This window comes from Tenrec ecaudatus, chromosome 10 (genome assembly GCF_050624435.1).
Source record: "Tenrec ecaudatus isolate mTenEca1 chromosome 10, mTenEca1.hap1, whole genome shotgun sequence".
NCBI classification, from domain to species: Eukaryota; Metazoa; Chordata; class Mammalia; order Afrosoricida; family Tenrecidae; genus Tenrec; species Tenrec ecaudatus.
The window spans coordinates 135,220,511-135,230,427 of record NC_134539.1 but is presented as its reverse complement, the minus strand read 5'-3'; the positions used below and the strand labels follow the sequence as shown (position 1 = coordinate 135,230,427).

The window sequence follows — 9,917 nt, the reverse complement described above, 5'->3', positions numbered from 1 at the left end:
GCAAAGGGAGGACAGGGCCCTTGAAGGAATAAGCTGTAACTCTCGGAGGGCTTTTCTCTTTCCCCGCTGCCTCCTTCAGCTCTTCCTAGAATCCCCATGGCCTTCCTCACGAGTAAGCGAGGCTGTGTCTGCAGAGGGGTCCTGGGGGTGCAGTAGTTCAGGTGACAGGAGAGAGAGGAGGCTTTCTACTCCTGCAAAATTAGTCTTGGAAATTCACGGGCCAGTTCTACCCCGTCCTATACGGCTATTATTCGTTTGCAACAACTCGATGGCAGTGAGTTTGGTTTTGTTGTTGTTGTGGGTGTGTCCTCTGCAGGAATAGCTCCTAAACTGGACACTATCGAGGTGAAGCATCGACCTCTTGGATGACCATCAACCCCGAGCCTTCCCCCTGAAAGAGGAGCCTTTGCACGTTTATTTACAAAGATTTATTACAGCAGGGGAACGTTTCAGACCTGGAGTCAGGGAAGAAGGGGGGGAGGGTGAGGAGGGTGGGCACAGGCGATGGAGGATGAGGAAAACCTGGCTACCCCCACCACGTGCCCCCACAAGGATGCATACTGGGTGGCATTCCTGGCATCAAAGCACAAACAAAACGCAACAAAGCAGCCTCTGCCAGTCCACCTTCCAGGCACCCAGACTAGGGTGGGGGGTGGTAAAAAGGAGCGATCCCACGATAGTGAGGCTGTGGAGAGAGATGCCCAAGTCTGATCCCAGGTCGAAGGGTGATGACTTGGCATCCCCCATATGAGAGGAGATGGAGAAGAATCTATGGGCACCAACAGGTTCTCAGCACACACACCCCAACCCCCAGATCTTAGGGTCCTGCCCTGTGGTCTCCTGCGCCTAGGGGAGGGGGCCTAGGGAGGGGTGTTAATGAAGGGTGGGCCCTCATCGTCTCAGAGTTCCTGGACTTTCCAGTGCAGGCTTTCTTACATCCCACCTCCCTTTGGGTGTATTGGGGGCAAGACTGGCAGGGGTAGACATTGGGTAGCAAGAGTCCCGGAAATCTGGGCATCAGCCAAAGGTAGGCAGACAAGCAAACACAGACCAGCCTTAGTCTCCTAGAAGTCAGAAGCCGCAGCCCTAGCAGATGAGGGGAAGGGCACAGACTAGGTTGAGGGAGGAATGGGGTGATGGGAGAACAGCTATGCCCCTCCACTTTCTCCCTCCTGGGAGATGCTGGGCTTGGTGCCTATGTGCCAGGCTCAGAGGGGGCAGGGCGCCGCGGCTCCTCCCCTGGCTCTGCAAGGCAAGCCAGGAGGGACTCAGGAGCTGGCCCTACCCCCCAAGAGCCCCACCTCCCTTCCCCTCCCCCACCCCAGGCCTCACCACTTTGTGCTGAGTCTTCCACTTGAACCTCGGAGCTTCTGTCTCTCTGGGGCTCCTCCAGAGGGGGTGGGCGCTCCCAGGACCCCTCCAGACCCTGGCCACAGGCGGCTTTCGGCCCTGCCGGGAATGGGAAAAAGGGCCAACGATTCCAGCTCTGCGTGTCCACCCAGCAGTCCCGGCGCACGGGCCCAGTTCCTCTCTCCAATGGCGGAAGCAGAGCTTTCTGAGGGCCCCAGAATCCAGCGAAGAGAGCACAGAGACTGGCTGTGGGCCTTAGTCTAGTCATTTGTCCCCTCTGAAGGGGATCCCGCGCCAGCAAGTTGATTCCAATTCACGGCGGCCTATAGGGCAGAGTGGAGCTGCTCCAGGGCATTTCAGAGACTGTCAGTCTTCCTGGGAGCAGAGAGCTCCCCACCACAATCTTGTGAGGACGAGGGCAATCATGTAGGTGACCAGCAGGGGAAGGATACAGTGCCCGCACTGTTGGCGATGGTGCCTAACACTGCTCCTTAGTTGTCATTTGATGCCGTTTTTCCTCAAGAGACAGTTTCTGTTCACTGTCTCCTCACCCTCCTTCTGGGGTCTCCGTGGGAGTGGACTTAGCTCTTTCAGCTCTCCTGCAATGCGAGCAGGGCACCCCCTCCCACCCTCCTCGTTGGAGAGGCAAACAGGATGCCCACAGCCATTGTGTCTGGTGCAGGTCTGAACCCTTCAGGCCGGGCTGTCAGCTGTTTTTTCCGCCCCATACATGATGGGGCTAAAAAGTCCGACATCGGACAGGAGGGAGAGACAAGCCTGAGGCCAAAGCACCGGAGTCACTGCCAGAGAGTCCATTCTGGCTCTGGCTGCCCCCGGGGGCTCTGAGGCTGTCCATCTTTATGTGAGTCGGAGCCCAACATGGGCCCACTAGGCCATCAGGCTCCCACAGGAGACCTTAGGTGGTGCCAGTGGCTGGTCTGCCTGGTTGCTGACCAAAAAGGTTGAAGGTTTAAGCCTACCCAGAAGCACCTCAGAAGAAACACCTGGCGATCTATTTCAAGAAAAATCCGCCTCGGTAAGCCCTAAAGCACGCTGTTCTGTTCTGATACTTATGGGGTCACCGTGAAATGGAGATCAATGACACCTGTGCTGGTGGTGGTTTTTAAAGTGGGTGGCCGTGGCCCAGGAAACCTGGTGGCGTAGTGCATTACACCTTGACCTGCTAGCCACAAGGTCAGCGGTTGGAATCCACCAGCTGCTCTGTGGGAGGAAGAGGAGGCTTTGTACTCCCATGAAGACCGACAGTCTTGGAAACGCACGGAGCAGCAACAAGTAGAGGATGCGATCTTTATGCCTAGACCTTCTCTGGACCTGAGGACCCTCCCATATGCTTTGGATCTGGGGCCTCTGGCTCTGAGGCTGTCGGTGTGTCTTGAGACCCTTCCGGGCAAGCAGGGTCGGAGGTGCAGGGGACTAGGTTGGCTCTTGAATCTTGGTTTCTCCATTTGGACACCAGAGGGCACCCTCTCACCCCCAGAGAAGAGAGTGAAGTGAAAGAAGTGGCCCCTGGGCCTGGAGAGGGTACCTCCACCAGCCCTGAGCGCCAAGGGGAGAAGGTACTGGGGTTCAGAAATGCAGGCAAGGGGGCAGTGACTTTCCGTCCTCTCTCCCTGGATGTCCTTGTGCCCCTTTGTCCTTACAGATCAGACATCCTTTCTTGTGTGTCTAGTCTCAACCCCACTATGCCTTAATTCCTAAGGAATGAGAGGAACCAGGAGAAACCTGATGGGGAATTATGGATTGAACGGCATCTCCTCCAAATCTGCCTGTTGTGGAGGGAGAGAGATGAGACTGTCTGTTCCCGGAGCGACTGACAGCCCGAGAGCAGTCCACTCTGTCCCGTGGGATCACTAGGCGTCAGAATTGGCTCCACTGCTGGCCGTGGGGAGATTTTCTGAATGCCTGCAGTTATAATCCTTGTTATATTGATGAGGTAGGATTAGTGTCAGGTGGATCTTAAATCAATCTCTAGTGAAATATGAAAGAGATGAAGGAAGTAATCAGTGAGCAAGCAGAGATGGGGGGAGAAACGTAAAGCCATGTGACTGTCCAAGGAGACCAGGATCTTCCTCCAGAACCAACAGAGAGAGGAAGCCAGCTCCCTGCACGTGGGCTTCAGTAAGAAGCCCACTTCTGTTTGTGAAAGCCACCCCTTGTGTTTCTGCTCCAGCAGCCGCAGTGAGCCAAGTCGAGGCCTACATGTGAGCAACTGGGAACTGGTGCCCTGCTCTGCCCATGGTGGCCAGACCCCGGGGTCCCAGCCCCTTCAGCTGACCCTTCAAGACTTCAGCCTGGCTGTCGTCCTCTTCGTCCTCCTCGTCATCCTCCTCGTCGTCGTCATCCTCATCCTCCCGGGGGTAGCCCAGGGCCCGCAGCTCCCCCAGCTCATCCTCCTCCTCCTCGGAGGCCTGGTTCTCGCCCAGGTTGCTGATGGACTGCAGGTGAGATTGGGCGATGCGCTGCACAGCTGGAACAGAGGGGCCCAGGAAAGCAAGGGTCGGCCAGGCCCAAGAAGCAGTCCAAGAGCTGGTGGAGCTGGTGAGGGGGGTGGCTTGGCTGCCCCCTCCTTCACACTAGCCAGGGGGGCAGAGCTAATCCCCTCAGGACTGCAGGTCCCCCTGCTGGGTACCAGAACTTGGCAGAAGCAGGGAGAGATTCTTGTTGGTGTTTGGCCCTGAATCAAGCTGCCCCCCCAAGTGCCAGCCTGCTGGAAGCGAGCACGCGGCAATGCCACTCCACCATGGGGCACCAGGCTGGACAAGACCAGGCAGCCACTGTGGCAGCTTAACATTCCCCGACGACTGTAGCTCCTGGCTCCGCCAGCTACCCGGTGCTGGAGACGGCCCTATGGACTCCTGCCCAGGCTACACATTCAGCCCGCATGGTGGTTTGGTTTGCCCCTTTCAAATGCTGGGCAGGCATCCTGCCTGCTTAGGGCTCCCTGCTCTCCAGGACCCTGCCCGGCATGTGCTCAGTCACAGACGCTGCTCCAAGGGCCAGCGAGGAGGCCATGCCTGGGGATGTGGTGGGCTCGGACTTGGCCCCTCCCATCTTGACCCACATCCCCTAGCTGCCAACTCCCGCTGCGGTAACCTAGAAACCAGCACACCTCCCCCCACAAAGCACCACCCTGGCCTGCTGGGACGGCGCCTAGCCTAGGAAGGGACCATGGAGAGACATTCCAAAAGATGGAAAGAAGCAGGGGGCTGGGAAGCAAGGGGGACCAGGGCTGAGGGACCCAACAGGCGAGGGAGGGAGGGAGGACAGAGTCAGCAGGGTGCTAGGAGCTGGCAGCATGGAGGAACAGAGAGGAGAGGCTGACAAGCTAGGGCGTGGGGCCGCTCCCCCCTCAGAAGGCCGACAGGGGGAGGTCCAGCTTGGAAGCCTCCTGTGGGGTGAGTGGGGCAGGAACTCCTGCCAGCCTCAGCCAGGGGTCAGGCACAGAGGGTGCATTGTGTGCTGCCCCACCCTACACCCCTCCCCCCAGCCCAGTGCCTCCTGCTGGCGCTGGGCAAGAGACCCAGGCAATAAAAGTAATAAATCATCCTACCCTGGCCTTGGGGACACAGCAAAGCTTCACCTTGAGCCAAAAGTGAATGAGGGGGAGCACCCTCTCCCCCTACAAAATCTGGCCCGCGGGCCAGTAGGCTGTTCCTCTTGGGGTGGGGGGGCTATCCTGACTGAAGAGGAGGGAAGGATCAGGGAAGCAGCCTCAAGAGAGAGGGGAGGGTCCTCAGAGGGGTGGACTCTGAAGGAGGACAGGGAGGAGGTGGCAGTGCCCTCAGTCTCCCCTCCTCCCCTGCCTGGGAGAATTCCTGAGCTCCAGTGAGGTGACAATAGGTGCTAGCCACCTGAAGGGCCTTGCCACATTGCATGCCTGGCAGGCTCTCTGCGGTCTAAGCTCACCTCACCTGGGCTCAGGTGGGGTCTCCACCTCAGTGCCTCTGAACCCCTCACTTCCACCCCAGGTCGCCTCAGCACAGCACAGCCTCCAGACTGCTCATCCTTCTTCTGGCTCCCCTGACTGGGACCCCCGGGACCGCCTCCCACCCCCCACTTAGAGCCTCACCCCTCCCGCACATCCCTACAGCAGCTGGGCCCTCTCCCCAACCTGCAGCTCAGTCCCTCCACTTTTCCTGCTGGGGGAAGACTGAGGGTCCCTGACTTTCTGTCCTCCCCAGCGATCCCCAACCCCTGGCCAGCAGGCAGGCAGGCTGACAGACACGCCTGTTGACCTTGGCCAAGGCTGGGAGCTGATTAAACCCACCCCTGAGGGAGAGCTCAGCACACCCTTCAGGCCCCCTCCTGACCTCCCTCTGTGGGAACAGGGCGGTGGCCCAAGGCCTGAAGAGCCTCAGGCAGGAGCTGGGGGGTGTGGAAAAGCACCCCCCTTACTCCCGGATCTGCCCTGCCTTCTCCTCCAGGTGTGCCCCTCACCCGCCCCCCAGAAGCCAATAGGCTAAAGACATGACAGGACCACCCCCCCCCCCCCGCCCCACCTAGATTTCACTGTCCTCCCTGCACTCCCACCCTCTCCCTGCTTCACCATCCTGTTGAACTCCTACTATTGCCTCATGCCCAGGGGAGGTGGCTCCTCCCCAGGGAAGTGTCCAGAGGAAGCCTGGCACTCACTAGGTGTTCAGTAGTGGGATAAGGAGGGCTTTGTGTGGAGAAAGGAGATGTTCTGTAAACAGGTGGGGAGCTCAGAGTGCACCTCTCCTTTTGCAAAAGGAGCTGCAGGCCTCAGGGCTCTCCTGGAGGTGCCTGCTTGCTGGTTGCCAGCCCCGCCCCCCGCCGCTGACCCCCCTCCATCAGATGAGGAAATAATTAGTTTTCCCGTTAGGAGTAGGGGTGCACAGGATAACCTCCGCCCCCCTGGAGCTAACACTAGCTCCCCATTTCTCCTTGCTACTTCAGGGTCGGCCCAGCTGTGGTGGGTGGGGAGGTAGTGGGGTGGGGGCAAGAGCTGGAGTGGGGAGCTCAAAGGCATGGTGGTCTTTGGCAGGTCAGGGCAGTACCTTTCAGTGAGGGAGGAGTGTAGACACAAGGGTTGGGTCTCTTCGACTTGTGGTGGCGTCCCTCTCCGGAGGCTCTCTGTCAGGGAACGCAAGATCACCTGGGTGACCCCCCTTCGCTCTCCTTCCAATCCACTCTTCCCCCCAGGCCCCCCCATCCTTCACCTAGGCAGAGACAGCCCAGGCTTTGGGAGGGGCCTCAAGAGGAGCAGGTCTGATAGAGGAGGGGGTCAGAGGAAAATCTACAGGGGGCAGTGGTGGGGCGATTGATTGGTAGACTAATGTGCCCTGGGGTGGCTGTCCCATCCATATCCACCCCATCCCACCCCAAAGGGCCCAGCATCTCTAACCATCTGTCTCTGGAGACTCACCTGGTAGGGGGAGGCCTCCTCCTCTGAGGGAGGCCCCAGTGAGCCATGCAGAAGGAAGGGGGGGGGGTGGCAGAGGGAGAAGAGAATGGAGTTATTTTCTCCCAAAGACTCCTCTCTGGGGAAGGGACTGGTCCTCCCCCCACCCACCCCCTTCCCGTTAGGCAACAGGGACAACAAATGGGCACAGAGTGGCCGCCCAGTTCCTGCCCATCCCTGTCTCCTGCTCTGCTTGGCCTCTGCTCCTGGGGACCCCAGGAAGGCACCCAGTTATCTATTGTGCCAGGGTTGGGGAGACCCGGGGCTAGGGGACAGGGCAGGGGTCCCACCTGGTGAGGAATGTTCTGAGAGCCGGAACAGCATGGCAGGGGTTGGTCTCCTGCGCCGGATCTAAGGATGGGGGTGGGTGGGTGGACAGAACAGCACAGACACCCGCTGACCACCTCAAGGCAAATCCAAACCCTCTGCCACCCCCCTCCCCCCACACACAGCTGACAGGGACAGCAGGGGACAAACAGTGCTTTGAAGTCCCCAGGAAACCTAAGGACCAAAGAGTTAGCAGGGCTTAAAAGAGCTCTACAGCTCACCCAGTCCCTTCAACTTACAAAGGTGTCCACCTAGCCTCTGAGAGGCTGCTCACTGTGCTCCGGGCCAGCACACTCCACCCAGGGAGAGGGCAGGAAAGCCCATGCCCTCCCCGCCTTCCCTGGCCACCCCCACCATGCCTCTCACTGCCCATCTTCTCCTGCGGAGCAGGCGCTTCTGCAGGGGACCACAGGCCTCAGGAGCCCAGGGTGGTTCTGGCCCTCTGGGGAAGATGCCCCCTGGGCATGGCACCCACATGGCCCTGCCCACCTAAGGTCAGCTCAAGGACTCCAAAGAAGTCAGATCCCGCTGCAGAGGGAAGCTGAGCTGGGGTACTGAATGCACCTGCACCCTCTCACAGGGATCTAGGGTAGGCCTGGGGCTGGACCCTCCCCCTCTCCAAACATGAAGAGTCAACCCGTGTCCTCCTGACTATAGGAGCCAGGCCTGAGCTATTATGTGTGTGTGTTGCGGGGGGCGGGGGGGGGACCCTGAACATTCTCATCAGCACCCCCTCCCCCAGCTTAGCAAACCAGACCAACTGCTTAATTAGGTCCCTTCTTCTGAGCTCCAGGGAAATTCACCAAGAACCAGGTGAATGGGATGGAAACTGCCCAGGCCCCAGGCTCAGCTCCCAAAGCTCCAGCTCTTCAGATAAAAAGTGGCTTAATCTCTAATCTCGGGATCACCCCCCCAAGTCCCCCACACACCCCGCCAGCCATGATCCCTCAGGATCCCCCATCTCCGCCTCCAGAAGGACTTGTCCCCACACTGACTGCTCTGGTGGGAGCTAGCTGCGTCCTAGCAACAAGTGACCCATGGCTGGGCTTGGGGAGCAGAGTCCTCACCCGGAGTCCCCCCTCCCCAATCATGGGCTGAGGGAACTGGTAGGCGGTGGGGCGCGGGGGCGGACTTAGTGGTCTGGGAGGCAGCCTGGCCTCCATGCTTTCTGAACTGAGGCTCAGGTGCCTGACAGCAGAAGAGGGTCACAGCGCTGTTGGTTGTGGGGCCCCAAGCCAGGCCTGTAGGGTGGGGCCAGAGGCGTGTGGGGCAGGGCCGTGGGGGCGCCGAGGGGGGGCCGGCGATCCTGGTCCGTCTAGGGGGGCCATGGACCACGAGTCTCTCGGTGGACCAGGCGCTGCCGCTGGGACCCTAAGGGCCTGCTCCCTGGGGGTGTCCGCGGGAAGGTCCCTGCCCGCCGCTCCGTCCCCAAACCCCGGGAAAAAGTTGCAGCGTCTCCCTTCAACTTCACGCCCGGGTCCTGGAGGGAGGTGCGGGATCCCCTCCCTCGGCGCCACCCCGGGCTGGCAGGGCGCTGGGTGGTGGGCGACGCCGCAGGAGGGGGGGGGGCGTCCCCTTACCATCTCCACCTGGCGGGGGTCGAGCTGGCTGGGGGGCGCGGGCACCGAGAACTGGATCTTCTTGCGATCCTTGGGGTCCATGGCGGCGGGTGGTCGGCGGGGCCGGGGACGCGCGGCTCGAGGTCCGGGAGGCGGTCGCCGCTGGGCTCCCCCGCGCTGCTGGCGCCGCGCTGACTGCGGGCAGCGCGCGGCGACGAGGAGGAGGGCGTTCGCGCGGATAAAAATACCGCGGCCGCCGGGGGCGCGAGCGGGGGGGGGGCGGGGGTCGGGCTCACCGGGGTCGCCTGGGAGCCCCCGCCTGGGGTCCGCCCGCTCGGCGCGGGCTCGACCCTCCGCCTTCCGCCGCGTCCCGGGCTCGCCGCCCGTCTCCCCTCCGGGTCCTCGAAGGTCTTTCGGGGGCTTCTCCCGCTCTCCCGCCCTCGCCTGGCTCCGCTCGCAGCGCGCGCCCCGCGGCGGCTCCCGACCTCACCCCTCTGGCCCCAGCCCCGGGGTCCCCGGCGCGTCGACTCCTCGGCGGGGGACGGGCCCGCGTGCTGGGGGGGCGGGCCCAGGAGGAAGTGGCCAATGAGCACGCGACTCCCGCTCTGGGGGCCGGGCGGGGGCGTGGCCAGGCGAGCCGGGGGACCCCCTGCCGCGTCCCCAGAACTTGAAGCTGCGTGATGGACGGAGCCCCTGGGAGGGCTGGGGAGGGCGGGGCAGCGGGCAGCGGCGCTGGGGACGGGGCTTTAATCCCTTCAGGAGCAGGGCTCCCGGAGTGTCACGGGGAGGCCTGTGAGGTCCCGAGAGAGTAGCAGCGAGTCACGCTGTGGATGGGGGTGTCCTACCCGCCTGTGCGTGCGAACACGGGTGGGCTGCTCGTGGGCGGACACCTGTCAGTCCTCGTGGCAGGGAGGGTGTGAGCTGAGCGTGAGCGCCAGGCCTGGCAGCCTATAGCTTGGCGTGTGCGCGCGCGCGCACGCGGCTGTGTGGAGGGGGTCGGTGCGGTGTGAGCCAGTGTGAGTAAGTGTGTCAGAGTGTCAGGATGCAGAGTGAGTGGCAGGGTGTGGGAGGACCGGTTGTGTGCCTGCGGGGGTGGGAGTGGGGGCCAGGCGGTTGTCAGAGGCTGTCAGGTTGTGGCAGGAGGGTGCAGTTTGCAGAGGTGGGGCACTGCATCCTTGATGCCTGAGAGCCTGGGGGGGGGGGGCGCGAGGTCGTGAGTGTGCGTCGAGGGATGTGGG

General features: G+C 61.6%; 1 protein-coding gene across 1 annotated transcript; it reads right to left on the bottom strand.

The window, feature by feature from the left end:
* Positions 1-442: 442 nt before the first annotated feature.
* PPP1R1B (protein phosphatase 1 regulatory inhibitor subunit 1B) lies at positions 443-9,189 on the bottom strand. Its single transcript, XM_075559325.1, has 7 exons — positions 8,701-9,189; positions 7,084-7,144; positions 6,758-6,780; positions 6,390-6,465; positions 3,647-3,838; positions 1,333-1,449; positions 443-1,245 (listed from the first exon to the last, which is right to left on the bottom strand). Exons 1-7 carry the CDS (start codon positions 8,779-8,781, stop codon positions 1,196-1,198), a joined length of 600 nt encoding a protein of 199 aa, XP_075415440.1. The 5' UTR covers positions 8,782-9,189; the 3' UTR covers positions 443-1,195.
* Between the last annotated feature and the right edge of the window lie 728 nt (positions 9,190-9,917).